Source organism: Osmerus eperlanus, chromosome 22 (assembly GCF_963692335.1).
Source record: "Osmerus eperlanus chromosome 22, fOsmEpe2.1, whole genome shotgun sequence".
Lineage (NCBI taxonomy): Eukaryota > Metazoa > Chordata > Actinopteri > Osmeriformes > Osmeridae > Osmerus > Osmerus eperlanus.
The window spans coordinates 9,069,560-9,091,415 of NC_085039.1; the positions used below are offsets into that span (position 1 = coordinate 9,069,560).

General features: G+C 43.2%; 2 protein-coding genes across 2 annotated transcripts; one reads left to right on the forward strand and one right to left on the reverse strand.

The window, feature by feature from the left end:
* Window positions 1–2,248: 2,248 nt before the first annotated feature.
* On the reverse strand, window positions 2,249–4,557 carry mchr1a (melanin-concentrating hormone receptor 1a). Its single transcript, XM_062448898.1, has 2 exons — window positions 4,497–4,557; window positions 2,249–4,016 (listed from the first exon to the last, which is right to left on the reverse strand). Exons 1-2 carry the CDS (start codon window positions 4,555–4,557, stop codon window positions 2,929–2,931), a joined length of 1,149 nt encoding a protein of 382 aa, XP_062304882.1. The 3' UTR covers window positions 2,249–2,928.
* Window positions 4,558–5,442: 885 nt separating this feature from the next.
* Window positions 5,443–21,820, forward strand: grb2a (growth factor receptor-bound protein 2a). The gene is made up of 6 exons (XM_062448464.1): window positions 5,443–5,550; window positions 6,141–6,299; window positions 15,964–16,061; window positions 17,206–17,328; window positions 18,333–18,507; window positions 19,575–21,820. The coding sequence occupies exons 2-6, from the start codon at window positions 6,222–6,224 to the stop codon at window positions 19,752–19,754; spliced, it is 654 nt and encodes a 217-aa protein (XP_062304448.1). The 5' UTR covers window positions 5,443–5,550; window positions 6,141–6,221; the 3' UTR covers window positions 19,755–21,820.
* The last annotated feature ends 36 nt before the right edge of the window (window positions 21,821–21,856 follow it).

The window sequence follows — 21,856 nt, forward strand, 5'->3', positions numbered from 1 at the left end:
TTGCATGGTTTTTATCTATTTACAACACATACTAGACACACAGACAATAGAACCAGAAATGAATGCCTAACAAGGCCAATGTTGAGCTTCTGACTGATTACTGACCCAAGATATCGTGACTGTTATTTGACTGGGTCAATACTTGGTAGATGTAGGAACTGAGCAGATTCTGGCTTCTTTCTTCTATCGACGGTGATCCTTTCAGCTTCCCTTTTTGCAAATTGTGTGATTGAAAAACTATATGTTGTGCTTTTCCTGTGATATCAACACATGCTTTGGGGCATATTTTCAGTAAGCAGATGGTACTGTTTGAGGGGTTTATTTATTATGCAAAATGAGTAAATGCTTAAAAATATCAATAGAAAGGAAAACCCTAGGGAAATGATATGATATCATGATATAGGTTAGGACCATTTTTACACAGGATTGGCCAATTTCTTTGTTGTGGTGCAAGTGTTTAAATTATGTGAGGCTGCCACATATCATCATTAGGCATACCTCTGGTACTAAGGGAAATGAGAAGAGAACCCTGTTTCTTTCTATACTTTTGCTCTTATTATTTTGTGGTGTAAATTAGCAGCAACAAATGTATGTTGTATGCTTTTTAATGTATGTAATCTTAATAACGAATAAGTATGCATACTTATTTAAAATAAACAGAAATATCAGTTGAAGTACATGCATGAAAATTCTCCAAATGTTTAGATGTTTGATATTAATTTAAACAATAGGTTTGGAGGTGTTTCTGACAAGCAACAGGAATAACAAGGTTGGGAAGCGGGGGTCTTTTGGTTTTTGTGTGTGAGAAAATCTTAGTTCTTTGATGTGCACTAAGCAAGACCACATCAATACATTTTCCAAGTCAGTAAGACTTGTGTTTCTTGTTCCTCTAGTGTGACTCAAAAACATGCTACAGTTCACTGCTAATGTAGCATAACACAATGAAGCTTCTCATCTACGTCAATGACCCAATATGTTACAAGAGGGCTTCTTCTGTGTCTCAACAGGATGCATGTATCACCTGTCTGCATTTGACTCCTTCCTTTTTATCCTCTTCTAATGCTGTTGAAACCCCCCCCCCCCCCTTTCTTTTCCAGTGACTCGAAATATAATTTTCATGATATTTCAAAATGATCTTGACATTTCCAATCATTCACCCAAGGAATCTGGGGGGGGGGGGTGAAAAACAAGACAAGATCCTGCTAAAAGTTATCGTAATGTATTTTAAATATGCTAATATTTTGAACTGTAGAAGTTTGCATTTTACAAGCCTCTTGGCTTTATTGTGTTTTATCCTTCCTGATAGCTTTTGGGTCAAGTGTATGTAAATGGGGAGATTTTCAAGAGATTCAAGTGTGATCCTAGAACAAAGCCCATTTGTTAAATTGTAGGAAACACAAAAGTGGTTAGTCAACACTCCAAAGTAGAGAGTCATCAGATTATCATATCAGATTATTATATTGTTTATGTAACACGTTTCCAAGTCACCAATTAGAATAATTTACCTTTAGACCAAATGTCAGTCAATGACACGCTACACTATTTTAAATTGTGTCTATAAATGGCTTGAACATAGTTGTTCCGTTTGGTTAACATGCTTCTTGACAACACTGCTAAAAAGTACATCTCTCAGCAAAGCATGTGTATGTGATGAGAGTAGCCTATTACTGGAGTTACTGACACATAGCATACACTTTTGAGTTTAAACTCTGACATCCACAACTGTCTCACTCAATAAATATCCCATATGCCTCATCAAAAATCCATCACACGAATCCCAGAGATGGAAGACAAGGTTCTACTAAAGTGTTTCTTTGTCTCCAGTCAATCTTTTACATTCATAGTGGCTTATTTTTGCCCTCTCAAGGATATGAGTGAGTCAAACCATGTGCTGAAAGTGAGGACAGTTTTTGTGTAGCATCTATAGAATCGCTGTGATTGAGGGATGTACCATGAATAGGTCAATCAACCTACTTTACAATAGGTGGCATTGCACTCATTGTACCCTGGGACCAAATAAAGCTCAGTTTTGTCATAGTAAACTGACAAATGGGAGGGATGATCGAATATCTATCGACCATCTAATTGAAAATCTGTTTGTGGTGAATATGAATTTTAGTTGCCATGAGACAGCTGGTTGCCATGGAGAAATGACATGCTGGGTGTGAGGTATAGGCCTATATCCATGTCTCTAGGAAGGGGTGTTTATGTAAAGAGGACTAACGGTCAACAGTACTGGAGGCCTATGTATTTTTATTTCTAAATTCTTTGTCCAGAAAGTAACATTTGACAACAAACTACATGATCAACAAATGTAAGCAAGTTAGATTTCTGGCTTGAGATAAAGTTTTTTTTTCAAGTTGAGCATAATGCACAATGCTAAAATCTCACAACAGAACACAACCAGGTTTTATGAGACAAAGCTAAGAACAGGTAAACATCAGTTTATGAAACCATTTATATTTATAATAATACATATTTTTTTGCACGTGTGTTTTTAGTGTTACAACTTGCTCACAATTTTACAATTCATTTACAAACAATTATAATAATGTAATTGCAACAATGACTTACACAATAAGCTTGATACAGCCTGTAAAACACTTAAAATACAACCTCAAAGCACTATTAAGGACTAATAAAAACAGTAGCCGACATGGCATAGACAATGTTCAACAACATAAACAAGAACACTTGGCACCTAGTCAGTCTAATAGATTTAATTTAATCTAAATAGAAAACGTACTTCTTTCAGCTTACTTTTAAATAAGACCCTGAAATATTTACATCAAAAAGTGGTCCAGAAGTTACGCAACCTGACTTTAATATGTTAATTAGGTTAATATATTGTTTCATTGATATATTTGAAAAATAGGCAAATTCTGCCTCCTTGTTTTACCACATAATTGAAAGAGCACCCAGTTGGCATTAGTGGGTGGCCATATTGACCGGCACCAGATCTCCCAAGCCCTGTTCCTGCTGAGGTCCCTCTGGAGCTAGCCTCAAGCTAACGCTGCCATCAGTGGTGCTGGGGTTGACACGGAACTTCCTGTTTACTGGCCGGATGGCCACGATGAACTGCCTCTTGAAGGTTTCACTCAGGATGATGTAGAGGAAGGGGTTAATGCAGCTGTTGGCGTAGCCCAGGCTAATGGCGATGTTGTAGGCGTAGATGAAGGCCTGGCTGGGGCTCTGGACCCCCAGGTGGACCAGCTGAATGGTGTAATAGGGGGCCCAGCAGAGGAAGAAGGCCAGGCAGATAGCCACTGCCATGCGGGTCACTTTCTGGGTCCGCACCCTCAGGCTGCGTGGTGGCAGCGGGGCCACGCTGGTGGACATGTGCTGGAGGATCTTGAAGAACACCACACAGATGATGCACAGGGGCAAGGCAAAGGCCAGGACAAACTGGTAGAGGGTGAACCAGTAGGTGTCGATAGCTGGGTTGGGGAGCAGGAGGGCACAGCCCACCAAGCCGTCCTGCAGGGGCATGAGGCCGGCGTACATCCACACAGGGACATTGGTGAGCAGGGACAGACCCCACACGAGGGCGATGACGGCGGTGGCGACGCACGGCCTGCGGACGTAGTTGAAGCGGATGGGGTGGACGGTGGCGAGGTAGCGGTCCAAGGTCATGGCGGTGAGGATGTAAGTGCTCACGATCTGACTGTTGGAGTCGAGCGCCGTGACAACGGTGCACATGGTGGCGCCAAAGCACCAAGAGCCGTTGCCCAGCAACTGGTGGATAAGAAAGGGCATGCCGAGGAGGAAGAGGAGGTCAACAATCGATAGGTTGAAGATGAAGATGTCAGGTACCGTCTGCTTGGCACGGCACTTGGTCTTCTTGACAATTGTGTAGATGACGATGCAGTTGCCAAGGATGCCCAGGAGGCAGATGATGCCAAAGATGATGGGGAGGATAGCGTGGTTGTACGGGACCTCTTCCTCATCTAAAAAACACGCAATTATTTCCACAATCCACTCCTGTTTTATCTGTAGAAGCACAGCAGCTCCATAAACTAACCATATCAAAACACTTTTTGTAAAGTAGACATAAGTGCGATTGTTTTCCTATCTTATTACTCAACATATTTGATGATCCTTTAAAATCAACTTAATCCATGACTTAAAGAACTACATTGTCAGACTGGGCTTTGGTGTCCCTGTAGCACAATAGCTTCAATCTCTAAAGCTTGAGAAAAAAGGACTTTCACGACCTTTTAAAAAGAGCTGTTATCTATTTATCTATTTACTTATTTATGTACTTTTTACTTAATAATAAAGTGATACATGTTACTTTCTATAATTATTTTTTGTGTTAGGTGTTTTGTGTTTGTGTTTATGATAATGGTAACCTTATCATAAATGTTACAATGTGATTCTGGACAAATTAATCAATATTCTTCTTTCATCATATTAAATAGTAAAACGGCAAGTAAAAAGTGAAATAGCATTTTACCAATTACTTTTTATTCCTAATTACAACTTCTGAAACTTACCTGTTGAAGTACAGTTAATTTCAATCAGAGATTTGTTGTTAGACTTGCTAAGAAAATCCATTGTCTCAATTTATCTCAATTTGTTGAAATAAGGAAAAATATTCCAAATGGTTTGTTGACCAAACAGAAATTCCCCCAAGAACATCCGAGCTCGTGAATAGAACTGTAATATTTCTTACGTTTTAGTAAGTTTTTTTTCCCCCACCATCCCAAACAAATCGACCTTACTTAATAAAGTAATGAACAGAATTTACGATAAAGCCTATTCATGAGGTCGCTTAAAGACCTATTAATGAGTACACATCACTCCCTATGTAGTCTTGACGGATGAAAAGCATCCTCGCACCGCTGGCTACTACAGTATTTGGTGTTGGCAATGGTCTGGGTTACTCCAGCTGCGGAACGATTAATAAGTGAAGTATTTGCGACTGCGCTGTCTCTCCTCTCCTGTGCAGTCTGACATAATGTATCAGTATAAATTCTGCACAGACTAGCACATTTGCCTCGTTGAGCTTTTTTATGTGCTTGAAATAACTTACTTTGGTAAATAAGTCTACTTGAAGGAAATATGCGCTGACCTGTAGGCTATTACCACAAATGTCTGTATTTCTTAAACCATGACGAAGAACACCTACCCGATTTTTATATTACAGTTCACTGATTTAACCACCAGATGGCTGTATTAGATCACTGACCTAAAACGTGTTGCCTGTCATTATATTCCCAGTGTAAACTTCAAATGATGCATAAAAAGTGTGTGCATGTGAGAGAGAGAGAGAGAGAGAGAGAGAGAGAGAGAGAGAGAGAGGGGAAGATGGGAGAGAGAGAGAGAGAGAGAGAGAGAGAGAGAGAGAGAGAGAGAGAGAGAGAGAGAGAGAGAGGGGAAGATGGGGGGAGAGAGAGAGAGAGAGAGGGGGGGAGAGGGGGAGAGAGAGATAGAGAGACAGGTGGTGAACTTCTTTATTAATAATTTTTAAAAAAGCTACAGAGGCGGAAGTCTCGAAACGGGTCCGTTACTTGACATTGACAGTTCATCTGGGGCTGTGGTTGTACGGTAAGGCCGAATAAAACATAAAAAAAAAAATCATACTTAGTTGCATCATTGGTTTCAACAAACAATGGCATTTTATATTGCGAATAGAATTGTATGTTACCATTAACTCGTAAAACAACGACCATCAGTGACTAGCTGAAATACAGAGGATTCTACTCCAATACTTCAGTCTAGTAGCCTAAAAGATTACATCTATCGAATGATAAAAATATGATCTTAGTTCTCATTTACAGTACACCTATTGGGTGCTTTCCTCTTATCCCATTGGTCAATTATGACAAACGTTGGGCTACAATTGGCTTGAAGAGATGCCAATCACATTTCTTCTTTTTTTCCATTTTCTCTCGCAGTTGTAGTAGTCGTAGGCTATGTTTTGCATGGGCGCGGCAACACTTCAAAAGGTTCTACGTATTGTGTTTTAAGTGTTGCACACTGTTCTGTGACTGCTGCTTGGTCATATCTCGCCTGGTGCTCACGTGTAGGCTATGTGATACGTGCTTGTGCATGGCGGCTTAACGCTAAGTATTTTTCTAGGGTAACAACATTCAGATTTGGTATTGTTTTTTACTTAGTTTCATATTTTCCAACAGCTTTTCCTTGAGGAAACTCCCGTGACAAAGTTCAAACGGGTTCTCGTTATTTTAACAACCTAAAGTCTTTAGAAGAAATCCATGGAGGCCATCGCTAAATTCGATTTCGAAGCCACAGCGCAAGATGAACTCAGTTTTAAACGTGGAAACGTACTGAAGGTAAGTAAAGCAATAGATCCAGTCCATTGTTTCTGTTAGACATAAGCTACTGTATATCCGACATAGCACGTAAGTGTTTATAATGTTATTTTTTAAACGTTGAAGAGAGGTAATTTTTTATCTCCACTGAATGTTCGTAGGCTATTAGTAAAAACTGATTTGTCATCGGTTTTAGTTTCACTCCGGGCACAGTTTTCAAACACGGTTAAAGCCTTGTCTAATCATGAAAGTCGATGAGAACCTTTTATGTAAAAGGATCCTTGTTTTCATACCAGACCTGAGAGAGGTGGCACAGTAGGCAGAAACTAGAAAAAGAGAGGAGGAGTTGGAACCCCCGAGCAGGATGGAGGAAAGGCAGCTGTAAAACAGTGTGAGAGATGTGTGGAATGCCATTAAGGGCATCACAGGTTACAAACAGACCCAACCAGGCCACAGGAGGGTCAGAAGACAAGGCCGACACATAACAAGTTTTCTAGTTGACTCAAACTTCCATATCAACACAACCCCCAGAACCAACCCAGCACACGCTCAGGTGCAACCAGCTTCTCCCTGGATCCATTTGACACGATCGCCACAGACTTGTGCATCACATCAGATCCTCAGTGAGAACACAGGGATCTCCCTGGATCCACTGACAACGCCATGACGGCGTGACTGATGCTGGCACTCCTGGACTTTCTCTGTGACTCATGACTTTTATTGCCCTTTTATTTTTTTATCCAGGCATGCTTGCACAACCTTCCTCTCATACCCATGCCTTTTAGATTGTTGCAGTTAATGTTCTATGAGTTTTATATTCTCGGAAACTGTTCTGTGTGTCACTCACGTTGCCTCTGGGAAACGACCCAGTCAGGTGTCTTGAATGGATTCTGCTCCTAGAGCACAACGCAACATACAGTGAACAACCAAGGTTGCCAGTCTGTCCATAGGACAGTTATCCATGTGTGCCTCATTCATGACTCAAAGAGACCAGTGTATGTTAGTCCTGTACCTCCTATGTAAAACAAGTCTGCAATTGTCCCGGGGAGTTACTGAGCGCTCTCTGATGCAGTGCGTAAGAGCAGGCATGTGAGTGCATGCTGATGACACACGAAGCAAGGAGACATGCTTCGCACTGTCGGTGGGAGTAAAGCTTGAGTCCGGAATTGAACCCGTTAGATCGCACAAGACTCCACCGCTAGGACCTTGGAGAATGTGACAACACTCCTGTTCCTGCAACCGAACCTCTTCGTGGTTAACCACGCTTTATCTTCATGTCCGTCGGGTCGGAAGTGGATGCCAGCTTTCTGCATCGCGTCAAGCCACATGCAGCCTAAGGCCTGGAAGTAAAACCCTGAGTTACACAAGTGTTTGCAACAAAAAAAAAGAAGTTGTATTGTGTCCCTCAACCCCGGTGCAAACGACAGTTCCTGACCTTATGGAGGGACGATGTGAGAGCAATGAACAGAGACTCCTGAAAGAGGGTCAGAGGGAGGTACAGAAGAGAGACCTAAAAGAGGGTTAGAGGGAGGTACAGAAGAGAGACCTAAAAGAGGGTTAGAGGGAGGTACAGAAGAGAGACCTGAAAGAGGGTTAGAGGGAGGTACAGAAGAGAGACCTAAAAGAGGGTTAGAGGGAGGTACAGAAGAGAGACCTAAAAGAGGGTTAGAGGGAGGTACAGAAGAGACCTGAAAGAGGGTTAGAGGGAGGTACAGAAGAGAGACCTAAAAGAGGGTTAGAGGGAGGTACAGAAGAGAGACCTGAAAGAGGGTTAGAGGGAGGTACAGAAGAGAGACCTAAAAGAGGGTTAGAGGGAGGTACAGAAGAGAGACCTGAAAGAGGGTTAGAGGGGGGTACAGAAGAGAAAAACTGTCTGCTGTGCTCTCCGAAACATGAGCCATCCCTTGTTCCTTCCTAATTGAATTTCCACTACAGATGATGGAGTCTCGTCCTGTCTCCAACCGCATGCCTCACAGCCGTGGGCCTTGGAAGCTTTTCCATTCCTTCTCTGAATCACTTCCCAGCCTCAGCTGGAACTCCTCATGTTGTTGGTTGCAATTCAGATGGCCTATGAAAATGCTCCCTTGGTGACATGATGCTACAGAGTATGCCCTATCGCATGGGCTTTTTGTCCATGATTAGATTAGCACTCCGGTGTTCGGTACACTCGATATCTATCGGAAGGCAAATTCAATTCCTTAGCTTTTGTCGAATTCTGTGTTGACATCGAATCACAGTAAGTCCTCTGTTGTAATCCTTTCCTGGAAAAAGAAGCTGTAAGATGACGAGCAACGTGTCTTGTCAAATAATTCTCACTGTCAGCTGTGTTCTAAAATGATTACACGAACACAAAGACATCATTTCACAGAAACATTCATTTAAGGAGGATGTAAAATAAGGGTTTAACATTTTTTTTATGTTGTATTTTTTATAAAACAATGTTTTGAAGGCTAGGCCCAACCCAGCCCTGCCTGTGAAAGGATCATGAGGAGTCTGAGGTAGCAGTAGATGTCAGTCAACCTCAAGTCTAAATATAGCGCCAGAGAAGTGGAAAGAAAAAGGACCTGACAGGAACCTGGCTGGGCACTGTGTCGGCGACACTCACACAAAATGAAAAGCATCGTCTCTGGTCGAACAATGAACCAACTCAGAGCTCACCTCGTCTGTGTGGATGGAACATTCTAGCAAGGATGTTGGGTGATTTGTGACCAAACCCAGAGATACTGTACCAGAAAGCCCCCCCCCCCCCTTCTTGACAGAGCTGACTTAAAAAGGGAAGCAGTCTTCTTGGCTCCTGAGCCACAGCACTTCTCCAGAACGCTCGAGGCTGGAGCTGAAATAGAATGTATCCTAGCTGCTCTCCTGTAAACCAGATGCACTGTAGCTTCTGCCACAGCTAGTGAACTGTGATTCCCTGGGCAGCCACTCACCTGCTAAATGGACAACTGTTAACGTCCCTGGAGAGGAGCTGTCAGGGCAGATCTAACTGCTCTTAGCTTGGCATGCTGGCACTAGACCGAACAACCAGTACCTGTCATGAACTTATGGTTGAACCACAGCACAGTACAATTACAGTCAATTTGGTCCATTTTGTGCCTCAGACATAAACATAAACAAACTGTAATCATAGTGTTAATGATGTGACCTGGTTACCAGGCAGATTTATGGTGTCCTCCATTACGGGGTGAAACATGCTGTTGGGGACACTTGAGCTGACAGAGGCGGAAGGAAGTGGGGAAGGAAATAAATGCAAAATTGATCGTGGCCATTTATAGACTAAACGACCGAGCAGAATCATCCATCCTCTCAGTCAGACCTCCAGTGTCTTCCGCTGGAAGTGTGGAGGTGAGGGAAATAGCTACACCGCCGCACCCTTCATTTTCTGTTCACCTCTTTTCACCTTCAGGGTCCCCTTAGAGAGAAATGGAGAGGGAGGACAAGAAAGTGGGGGAAATGCAGAAGGGAAGGCAGGAAATGTAAAGCTCTGGAGACATGACCCGGTTTGTTTATTTTTCCTCTCTGCTGCCTGACAGATGGGAAGGGATAAGGAAGAGGGAGAGAAAGACGGAAACCAACCAGAAGGTCCCAGGCTGGCCATTTGAATTCTTTATTTCTCTCTCTCTGTGTCTCTGTCTCTTGACAAGTCAGGAAGGAGAAAAGTAAACGCATGTTCATGTGCCAAGATATCTCCTGTCACCACCATGACATTGTACAGCATTTAACATGGCAGTGTGGTTTGAAAAGGTCATCACTATGGTGACAAGGGGTCAAATGTTGTTTTGGAATTTGATGTGATCTTACTTTGTGTTTGTGTTCTTTTGAGGTACCATAAATGGCCTTGCAGAGGCCATTAAAGTCTTGTGTTCTGGCACTTGATTGGCTCATTGAGTTTTTAATTGTAGGGCGGCAAAACGTGACAGGACATTGACTAGTGTTTACGTTATAGAAGAAGTGCTGTTGCTAAAAGGTTAGTGAGGAAACATTCACTTAGAGACCGGTGGAAAGATTTCCAGATACTATTGCTGTACAACATAACAATATGTACAAGTGAACAGGTTATGGCTATGAGTCTCGCTAACAAAAATATGTTATTCCGATGTTTATGTTGCCCCCTTCCTCCACCGCCTTTGGGCCTTTGTATGATGCCTATTAGCCTTGGATATGAAACTGAGCTAATTTTGAATACTTATTAGAAGGAGTAGCACTGACACATGGGCTTAGGCTGGCATTGAGCATTGGTGTTTTACACAATCGTGTTGAGTTGATCAGTGTAGACAGGTCCCTTTGAACCCACCCCAGAGCATCGCTGTGTTCCTGACCTCCCCTCCTGTCTGTTTTGGCACCAACTGCTCTATTTTCCCAAGGAACCTCCTGGGATTTGAGGAAAGCGAAAATACGAGCGTTTAGTTGTGTTTGCAACCTGTTAAAAAGCTCTGCACTTCCAGAGGCTATGGGCTCGACATCGCAATCGTGTTCACTTGGCCTCAGGGCTACAGTAATGGAATCTCACCACGGCACACACTCTGCCTTCCTCCTGACAGCGTTTTGCATTGCACAACTCTTCTGCCGTGAGCAGAAGCCATGACAAACAGGAAGTTGAGAAATGGCTTTTTGTCTCTGCGAATGCTTCCCCGTACCCACCCTAACGCGCACTCTCTCACTTTTTACACCAGCACACACAATTCATTAGGATCTTTTTTGACGTCCGTCTCTGTCAAAGACATGGGCTCCTATCCACCGCGGTGCAAGCCTCTCAAACGTGTTCTTCTCTACCTGTGCAAACAGTCTTCTATCTAGGGAGCTCTCATTTCAAAGGGCTCTCAAAGCCCAGTCAAGCTGTAACCCAATTTACTAAACCACCTTCTTCCAAGTACACCGCAACACAGATCTATCTTTAAAGGATAGGCACAAACAGGCTCTATCACTCTGTAGCTGTGTTTTCTTTGCGAATCCGATGTTCCTTCTGCGTAACTCTCTAATGTCGACACAGCCGGTTAATGATCTCATAGCCGGATATCGATTGTTCAGCCTTTCATTGACGTTGTTCGGGAAGAGACACAAGAAGCCGGTAAATGAGTTCCCTTTATTAACTACTTATTGAAACAGGGAAGTTGCTTTCCCCTGTCCTCCTTCCTTTTTCTTGTCATGTACTCTGTAATATCTGTCGACCACTCGAAGATAAGAAGCTACTGTATGGGTGGTTCCTCTGACGAGGAGAGATCAGTACCACGACCCTCCAAGTACCAGGAGCCTGGAGTGGGAAGGGCGATGGTGATTTGCACGTCCTGACTCATGCGCCTCCTCCACACTCAAGCGCTCCCTCACGGTGGCAGGTGACTCAGTTAGCAGTTGCGTGCAAGCAAGTGGCGCTGGCCGTCTGCTGCGTCGCTTGAAGGTGAGAGTTTGAGGTAGTAAAGATAACAGGGGGATGGATGACTGGTGCTCAGCACCAGTCGACCAGAGAGTGACTCATCCTGAGGCCTGTTCCATAAAGGCTGCTCAAAAAAGCTAGACTTCAAGTCCCAAACCAGACTTGAATTAGCTTAACAAGTCAAGCGGGGCTAAAGCGGTTCCATAAAGGCCCATTTCAGCTCACACACTCTAAGAATAGGGTGCACTCTTAAGCAGCCCGAGAGGTAAAACATGGATCATACAATCCACCATGGCAAAAAGCAATGCACACGGCCACGTGACTTCTTCCAGAAAGAACGTTCCCTTTAAGCAGCTTCCCTCATCCACCACTTCATAAAATAAAATGACACGCCATGATTGACGTGAACGATAGGCTACGTAGGTCGAGGCCCTTTTTATAGACCTTTACTTCATTGGTAAAAAAAAAGACACTCTCTAAACACATTAAATTAAATGGACTTTTTTGACATTATTAATCAATACATTATCCAGTAGCCTAACTTTTTAACATGGTTTTTGTGTCGGGAAAATGAAGGAAAGATGTACCTTCAATGTTGTAGCCTAAGTATCTAAGTACTTAAGTCGATTTTCTAGAAATGTAGCCTACAAATTGAACTAATGAGAATGAGGAAATGAGAGTGTCTGTGGTAAATCCATCGTTTTCCTGTTGGGTCAGTGTTACAGAAAGGTCTGGTTAAGCAACAACACGGGCTAAGCCTGACAGCCTGCACCAGACCAGGCTAGTTTTGAAGCATAAGTTTCCATAGTAACTGAGTTCGAACTACGTTGAGCTGGCTTTATGGAACCGAATGAACTAGAAATGAGTCTGACTAACTGACATAAGCTTGGCTTATTCGGTAAACTCGCTTTATAGAACAGGCCTCTGGTGTGTTAACCCAGACTGGACTTGCGATGTGCTTTCGCTTACCGGCAGTGTAATGCCTTTTCCTCTGGTCTCTCTGTCCGTCCATCCCTCCCTCACTCTCTCTCCTCCTAAATCCCACTAGTCCAATCCCCATGCTCGTTATAAATGTCCTGGGTGTAGCTGGATTAGCGGTGGCATTGTTGATGTCTTAACCCTGTCCTTGCTGCAGGAGCTCCTCTCTGATGAGACAGGACCAGGGCCAGACAGACATCCTACATCAGCGCACTCTTCTCAAGTAATGAAGTCTCCAGACGTTGAATACTTCTGTTCTTTATTTCATGACTGGAGAGAGTCGACTGTTGAACTTGCTCAGCAACTCGCACAAGGCTTTGTACTTTTGTACAGGGAGGCAGACCTGAGCTGCCCGTGTTTCTGTGTGTTTTGATGGTCGTTCCCCCTGTGGCGCTTCTGTCTGGATAGTCTGCACACAACTTCCCCTCTCGCATTCACCTCACATAGTTCATTAACTGTTATCAGGCATCGCCTGTCTTTTAACATGCCTCTGCGGACACCTTTGCTAGCAGTGTATCTTCCTGGAAACAAGATAAACCTCCACCAAACCCTCCCTCTCTTTCTCTCTCTCTTTTTCTCTCTTTCTCTCTCTCTCTCTCTCTCTCTCTCTCTCTCTCTCTCTCTCTCTCTCTCTCTCTCTCTGCCCCAATCTCATTATTCTGCTCCCCTCTCATGTATATTCATGTCTCGCTAGTATTGCTGGAAAACCTTGTTCCGTGCTACAAGCCCAAATAAATAGCAGGAACAAGAAACTGTGTTTGCTGGTGGGCCATTAGCAGCCAGAAGAAAGCCATTCTGCCGTGGAGCCCCCTGTGGCCATGCTTGGATTTAAGAAGCTTGTTGTCTGCCGCTTTGAATTCACACCCGCGCTATAATCCAACGATTTGATATCCACCCAGTCCTCCCCCTCTGAGAACTAGGCTACTCCTCAATGGTAAATCTCGGTTTTCCTCCTGCTTTCGGTAGAGGAAGAAAAAGGAAGTAGGGGAATTCATAAATCAACTGAAAGACGGAAACCGCATCTTTCTCCCATTATATAGTCGAGGTAACAGAAAAATGTGTTGATTAAATTTGATTTCAAATAAACTGAAGTCTGGACTTGATAAGGGGGGTCCACGACGTGATGGAAGAAGTCTCGGTGCTTACTGATGGACATGGCCGGTACACAAGGTGGGGTCCAGCTTTCAAATGCAACTCCACCATTTTAGCAACAGCATTGCAACCGCCATCCTCCCTCTTTCTCAATCCCTTCCCGTCCCTCTGTTTCTCGTGTTCCCTTTTCTCCCCCGTCATGATCTCTCGTTCTTTCTTCACTTTGTTCACTCCATCTGCTTTTTGTCTCCTAACATCAGTGTAAGACTATCAACTGGATCTCCCGGCTCTCACACAGGCTCGTTATACCCCTCATTTCCTCCCCACCTGTCACACACACACACACACACACACACACACACTAGTCAGTCATTCTCAACCTCACTAAGCGACACTCATGGATACAGACAGACATAATTGCGTTCATAGCCAACACTTGGGTTTGATGTGAGTCATACATGTATCTCAGTCATGTGACTCGGGGACCTCACTGGTTCCAGGGTCAGTCCTCCCATCACCCAGCTCTGCAGCAGCATGTCCTTCTCACACATACACGCACACACACGCACGCACACACACACACACACACACACACACACACACACACACACACACACACACACACACACACACACACAGGGACAGCTGATGGATATACAATGTATTCTACAGATACAGTGTTTTGCACTGGCATTTCTTTGTCATGCCAAGGATGACTATTCATACAAATGCACATTGTCGTTTTATATTTTTTATACTGGATCCTGTTATTCGGAAGACATATTTGAATACCGTGTGCTGTCATACTCATTTCTCTCAGTCTTGATGAGATGTCATGGCAGTGGGGAGAGAAGGAGGAGTACAGCTCCAGACTGTAGACAGCTGTGGAGGAGGGGGAGCACAGAGACCTCCTTCTCTGTTATACCAATTACCACCACGAGATCTGCCAGTCAGAACGTATTCAGGGCAGGTTGTCTACACACACACACACACACACACACACAAATAGGTATACTGTAGGGGAAGTGTGCACTCTGAAATGCATGAGAATAATGTGTGTGTTTATGTTCGCCATTGTTTGTCTGTCTGCTTATCCCTCCTGAACCCTTCATCTTAGCCGTGGGGGATTTCTTGAGGGAGAGAACCGAAATCGAGGGCAGATTTAGCATATGCAGATTTCTTTCTGTCGAAAAACGAGGTAAGCTCAGACACATCTTGAGGTTATTTCTGGTTCTGGGAGGGGGGGGGGGGTTGTACATTGGTGTGTAAAGCAGAACAACAATAATAACTGGAAGAGCATTACTGTTTTTCATTACTGCTCACCCTTATCACCATTTCCCATTTGTCAATACATTTGGCTCAACCAAAAGAAACTGCATGCCTAGCGGTTTGTTTCCCCTCTCTATTCATGTGCATTGTTGTCTTACCACAGCTGTTTAGAGTGGCGGTTAATTTCACTTGTGGCTTGGGAAGAGAGGCGCCATCGCTAGAGTGGAGCAGGACTAATGTGTGTTTACTGAGACTCGCCAAACGCCAAAGAACACAGGCAGACATTATGTCCATGGAGATGAGTGGCCCTCCTGTGTTCCGTTGTGAGGGGCAGCATTTTCAGCAGGCTCTTCAGTGTGGTAAACCAGAGATCATCTTGTTTAAGTAGTGGGTTGAGCCGGAGGGTGTTTTTTTTTTTTTTGGTCAAGTGTAGGTGGCTGACGTGGTTTTAGATATATATGAAAATACATTTTATACGTGCTTGTTATAGAATATATTTCGTTGGATAATGCCTAGAGACAAATGAGCACAGCATGCAGCATTTTAAATGCCATTGTGAGATGAAGAATGAATATCTGACTAAGTCCCGGTACTGGTGAGAGGGCGCCAGTTCCCCCAGTGCATCGTGGGCCATGTTGACGCTGACAGATGGCGACTCGGTGGAGGCGTTGTGGTTGCGGTCACCGTCTGGCCGCCACCGTGGAGACTCCAGATGACAGCGTTCAGGTTGACTGACTTGTTTGACCTCATGTGGGGTCTGTCTGTGACAGGAGTTTAAACCCTCTTCTTGGTCTGGGATTCTGTTGTTTATGTATTTGAAATACTTCTAAATAAGGGTGAGAGAAATATGTACTTTCTCTGTCTGTTATTTATTTATTTTCATGGCAATTTTTTTTTGGGGGGTCTCATTTAAATGAATGTTTTTACTTTTATAAAGTTTTTGTCTTTTGCATTTTTCTCTGATTTCTCCTGCAGGTTTTAAATGTCAATTGCGACAACAACTGGTACGTGGCTGAACTAAATGGAAAAGAAGGCCTTGTCCCCAAGAATTACATCGAGCTGAAGCCACACAGGTGAGCCAACTTGCCATCCGTTCCACCCTACAAAGTCAAAACATCTCCAATCAATAAATCCTCTTGTTCAGGAAACCGAAGAACCCTAGCTTTAACAAATTAGCGGTTTCCCTAGAGGCTAAGAGGCTGTTTGTCCTTTTGGGTCCAGCTGGACGAGAAGGGAGGAAGTCCCCTTCATGACACTGCCACCTGCTCCTAGAGGCTCTCCCACAGGAAACCCCAGCCCCCTGAGCCAGTCAGACAGACCCCCATAACAACTCTGGAGACATCCATTAGCTTCAAAGCGCTTATCTGTGAGAGTTGGGTCAGCCTCAGTGAGCTTATGACTAATTAATCAGCCTTGGTCGGTCAGCCTTTTAAAAACTTGTCTTTTCAGGACCTAAGTTCTACGTTTTCACCTCACAAAACACCGCATAGTCCACATGATATCATCCAACCAGCGCTGCTGGTTGAAAGCCTGCCCTACCAACATTTTTAACCCGTTGTCACTGGGACCACATCAAAGAGCGTCCTTTCCCAGAGCAGGAAGGACTGTGGACAATAGGAGGATATCCACTTTATCTTTATGCAGAGTTACCCTCAGAGAAATCATAGCAGGCTTGGCTGTGTTCACCTCAGCGTTCCTCTCATAGCAGCGCTGGTACTCTACGTTAGTGTCAGTTACAAATAGTAGCATTAGCTAAATGCTAACGTTAGCTAAATGCTAACATTTTGTGTTGGTGGTATGTTGTTGGGGTCTCTGTGCCTCTAAACAAAACAATACCTGGGTAGACAGAGCATTTGTTTCTGACAGGGCTTTTTGTAAGGAACTACAGAACAGTATCAGTCTGTGTCGCTAAATACAGACATACTGTAAATTAGTTACCATGTCGACTTGCTCTGTTACATTAGAATGTTTGGTCTATGACCCTCTCTTTCAAAATTAACCCTCAGCATACACCTGACACAGTAACACCATTACCTTCCCTTTTGCAGTAATTAACTAGAAACAGAAGTTATTTGAAACTTTCCAATTATTTACAAATGTCCCAAGGCCGTTTTTAAGCAGTAATTGGGTTACAAAATCTGGGTCAACTGAGCGTTGAACAAGCTTTGCAGGTGCTTGTGGCACCCGTTTTGAAATGACGATTTGTGGCGTTGACAGTTGGTTCCACGGGAGAATTACGAGGGCCAAGGCGGAGGAGATACTCTCCAAGCAAAGATTTGACGGGGCCTTCCTCATTCGAGACAGCGAGAGCACTGCAGGAGACTTCTCCATTTCTGTCAGGTATGTCCATGTTGTCCTTACTGCAAAAGGGCAAACTGGAGACTTCACGCACACACACAGATTTCTTAACTTACATTATATATATTTTTAAGTACCCTATCCTGTATAAAAGAATCATATGAATTGTACCATTCATATCATATATGACAGCTGGTTTGTAATACAACTCCGCTAATCCCTGGTCTTTGTTGACCAACCTGTTGCTGTCCCAGTCTTTATGCAAAGTCTGTCTGGCGATGGCTATCAGATAAATTGCCTGTGTCATATTGGACACACCTGGGGCTATAGAGAGCCTTATCTCCTAGTGAAAACACTTTAGTCTGCGTCAAACTGCTTTTCTGTGGTTGCTACACAAAGAATTGCGGTCTGACACTTACCCCAAAAACTGCAGAGCTAATACGAACTCTTGGGAGGAAAAAATAACAGGGTTTCATTGTCAGCATATTATCCTCACTCCATTTCACAGCTTCAGGGCTGTCGGAAATCCTCGTTAGTAACGGAATCTCATGAAATATACAGCCCTCTCTTGCATTTTGATTGGGCCGAATCATAAACTCATGTTTCACAAGTGAGAGATGGCGGGTGGGGGGATGGGGAACTGGGACAGCAAAGCCTAAATCATTCATGGGCCTGGGAGGGGTGGGGACGGCGACACAGATGGCTGGGACGTCGAGCCCATGAAAGATAGGGTTCTTCACACCTTCACTCGAACACACAGTTTAGACATCTACGGCCAAATTAACCCGTCGAGTTGGGGGCCTAAGTGAAGTCGGATTTGAAATCCTTTCATGTACATGTTGGATCTCATCGGGTCACTGAGAAAGTCCCACAAAATGGAAACCCAATGCAGGCTAAGGGGCCCGTTGTTTGTCAGGAAAAGAAAACTATACATCTTTCACATCTGATAACAAATGAATACTATGTACATAACATTCTCAAATGAATTAACACAAATGTAATACTATTTGATCCTGAATCCTCATGAAATGCTATACTCTCTGCAGGTCGGGTAACGATGTCCAGCACTTTAAAGTCCTCCGTGATGGTGCCGGGAAGTATTTCTTGTGGGTGGTGAAGTTTAACTCTCTCAACGAACTGGTGGAGTATCACCGCACCTCCTCCGTGTCCCGTAGTCAAGTCATTTACCTCAAGGACATGAAGGCCGTCGCTGACACAGAGGTGGGAAAGGTTCCCACACGTGCTGTATCCAAACACACACATTCACTTCTCTGAACTGAACAAATGACGTAGCGAAACATGCATACTCAGGGTTCCCGCGGGGTCTTAAAAAGTCTAAAATTCTGAACTTTAAATTTAAGGCCTTAAAACATCTTAAAAACAGCCAGATTTTCATCCGAGGTCTTAAATTTCATTTAGTCAGGTCTAAAAAAGGTTTTACCCTCGTTCATTTCCAGAACCGCTGGCCGCAGAAAGTTATGAAAAAGTAGCAAAAAAGTATTGAGTTGCAGCCTACAAAGCGGAGCTCTACAAACAAAACCAGCAGAACGCTGCCCTCAGAACGTTGGTTCGGTGTGTTGTAGTTCTTTCTGGGGGATATTGGTGGTGGTATGTACACGGTGATAAAACTACAAATCCTGTTATAAATGCAATACCTGCCCGCAAAATACGTCTGCGCTTCCATAGAGTTTGTTCAAGTTTGGCTACGTGTGGAAAATGGGAAAGTGTACTTTCAACTAGACATGGCTAGATCACAGCGATTTCCGCTGTTGGTTACAAGCGGTACCCAGCTCCAGGTTCAAGGCTCGCTGCAAACTTTGCCCAAAAAATATTCAAAAATTACTAATCTGATTGTTTTATCTGTAAATTAAATTTATGCTTTTTCAATGACTGAATTCATTGAAATAAAATGTTTTTTTCAGAATTTCTTTGATTTACATTTACATTGTCATTTAGCAGACGCTCTTATCCAGAGCGACTTACAGTAAGTACAGGGACATTCCCCCGAGGCAAGTAGGGTGAAGTGCCTTGCCCAATGACACAACGTCAGATTACTAGCCCGATTCCCTAACCGCTCAGCCACCTGACTCCCTTGATTTGAATATTTTTTGGGGTAATGTGTCGTGTAGGTCTTAAATAAATAAAAAAAAAGCAAAGACGTAAAGCAAAAATGCTTTTTAAGACCTAGTGAGATGAAAAGACGAAACGAAAAATGTCTCGACGTGCACTTTGATACTGCAGAATGGCGTCCTCCTCTAACGCTCCACTCTCCGTGTCCATCCCGGCAGGTGTACGTTCAAGCGCTGTTTGACTTCGACCCCAAGGAGCCCGGGGAGCTGGGATTCCGGCGCGGTGACATCATCAAAGTCACGGAGAACACCGACGCCAACTGGTGGACAGGCATGTGCCACGGCCAGGTGGGCACCTTCCCCCGTAATTACGTCACGCCATACAACCAGAACACCTAATGGCTGATCCGCCTGCCGATGACGCCACAAGAAACGAGATACTGGAATGAGGGATGAGAAGGGGAGAGGGATGCTCACAGAGACTGAGGGGACTTCATGCACTGTTTTTTGGAGAGGGTCTCTTGACAGCAGGGTGGATTGTTTTAAAGTCAGTGACGTGGCTGGATGATGGCTTGGCGATTGCTGGCGTTGGCGCCCTTTTCTCACAATGCTACTTGGACCCCCTCTTCTCTGTTGCAGTTTTTTTTTACCGTCGCTTCGAAATAAAAAAGACATTTGAAAAGACGTTCTGACAAGGCCGAGTTCCAACAGTCCTTCAGTGTCAATGACCAAAGATTGGCATGGCGTTATTAATGATCTTGTTCTGGGATGTCTGAATTCATTATATTGACTTCATGTTTTTCTATTAATATGTTGATGACAGGCTTGTTTTGTTGGAAGTGGTTTTGCCTGTTTTTGTCCTTTGTGTTAATGTTGTTTTATTGGCTATGGGACCAGTTGTTTCATGGGAAATACTGTTTTTCAGTACTATTTTAGGAACACCACTGATTAAATGAATAGCATCTCTAAGCCTGTGTCTGCAATATTGCTCCTGAACACTGATTGCACATTCATTTTACATGGGGACTAGTTGTCTTCCAAATTTAAGAAAACAAGATCTACTAATACATTGTTTTTTTCATTTACTGTAAAAGACACTGTAAACATGTTTTCATTCCAAATATTGTTATAACTTAAGTTTTCACAGTTGTATCTTTCTTGTCGAATGTCATATTCCACAGATGCAGTTCTGCATGTGAAAAGTTATTGGTTTGCATGAAATATCTTTTTACACTATCAATGGTGGCCAGCTCTTTTGGTGAACTGTACATATTGCTGATTTTAGCTTTGAGGCAAAATCTTCTTAATTACGTCATATTTATTCAAATTATTTAGGGTCATGAAAGTAGTGATCTTGCTGCAAAAAGAAACACATGGTGGGTGTGAGAGGGTTCTTTCAGAATTTGTTTGACTACACTTTCAACTTTTTACTACAGTGAGGAATACTGTTGGTCATGTGCTTGCAGGGAATCTTTGATGGGGTGTGAAACTGGAAACCACAAATGGTACCTTTAAATATTCTGATCTGGAGGATGGCATTAAAGTCACCAGAAAAATACATCACATATCTCCCGTCCAGACTTTATGGAGACTTTTAAGTAAGGATTGATGACAAACCATCTCACCGCCGCAGCCTTTTCTGTCCTGTTTACAAAATGGGGTAAAATGAATGATAAAAAAAAAAGAGTTCAGTTGTAAAGTCAACTTTAAACTGTTTCCACCCCACCCCAGATGCACTTCAGTATGTTGAATATGGAATCAGTCTTAAGGGCTTCCTTTTCAAGACAAAAGGACATGGTCCACGGACTGTTGTTCAATGTGTTTGTTGTGTGAAGAGGTGAAGACAAAAATAATATATACTATATATTTAAATAATAAAATAATGAAAATAACAGAGGTCTTCAAACAAGTCCCCATCCTTTGCCTTTCATCTCTATTTTTGTTCAACCGTACATGGAACTTAAGTTCTTTATCTTAAAAAGGGATAAGAGTGCAATGTCCATGACTGATTTTTGGATCAATATTAAGACTTAAAATGAGTCATTGGCACCTGTAGGCCTATGCCTATTGTAAAGGATGCCTTCACTTTATAAGACACAAAAGAAACATTTTAACTGGACACAAAACTCTGCTCGGATGAAAAGTGGAGGCCTTGGGATTTTCTTAACTGGGTTTAACTTTGGTTTGTTGCCTTTTTCCCTTCCTCTCATAACTATATTAATCTAACTTAATGATATCATTACTGAGCGGCAACCGACACCCCAAGACAATGTAATTATTGTTTACATTTTGCTGGAATCTGATATGGTGTGTGTACAGCCTATGTGCATTAGGAATCTTGGTGTTCAGATGTCAAGGGAGTAGGCTGCGTGCTGTCCATGTCTGTCACAATTAATGATTTGCTTTGAAGTTGACACGGCATGTAGATAACAATGAAATAAAGTACCACAATCATATTAATCTTACCGTGTGTGTTTGAATGATTTCTTGTTCCCTGCCTA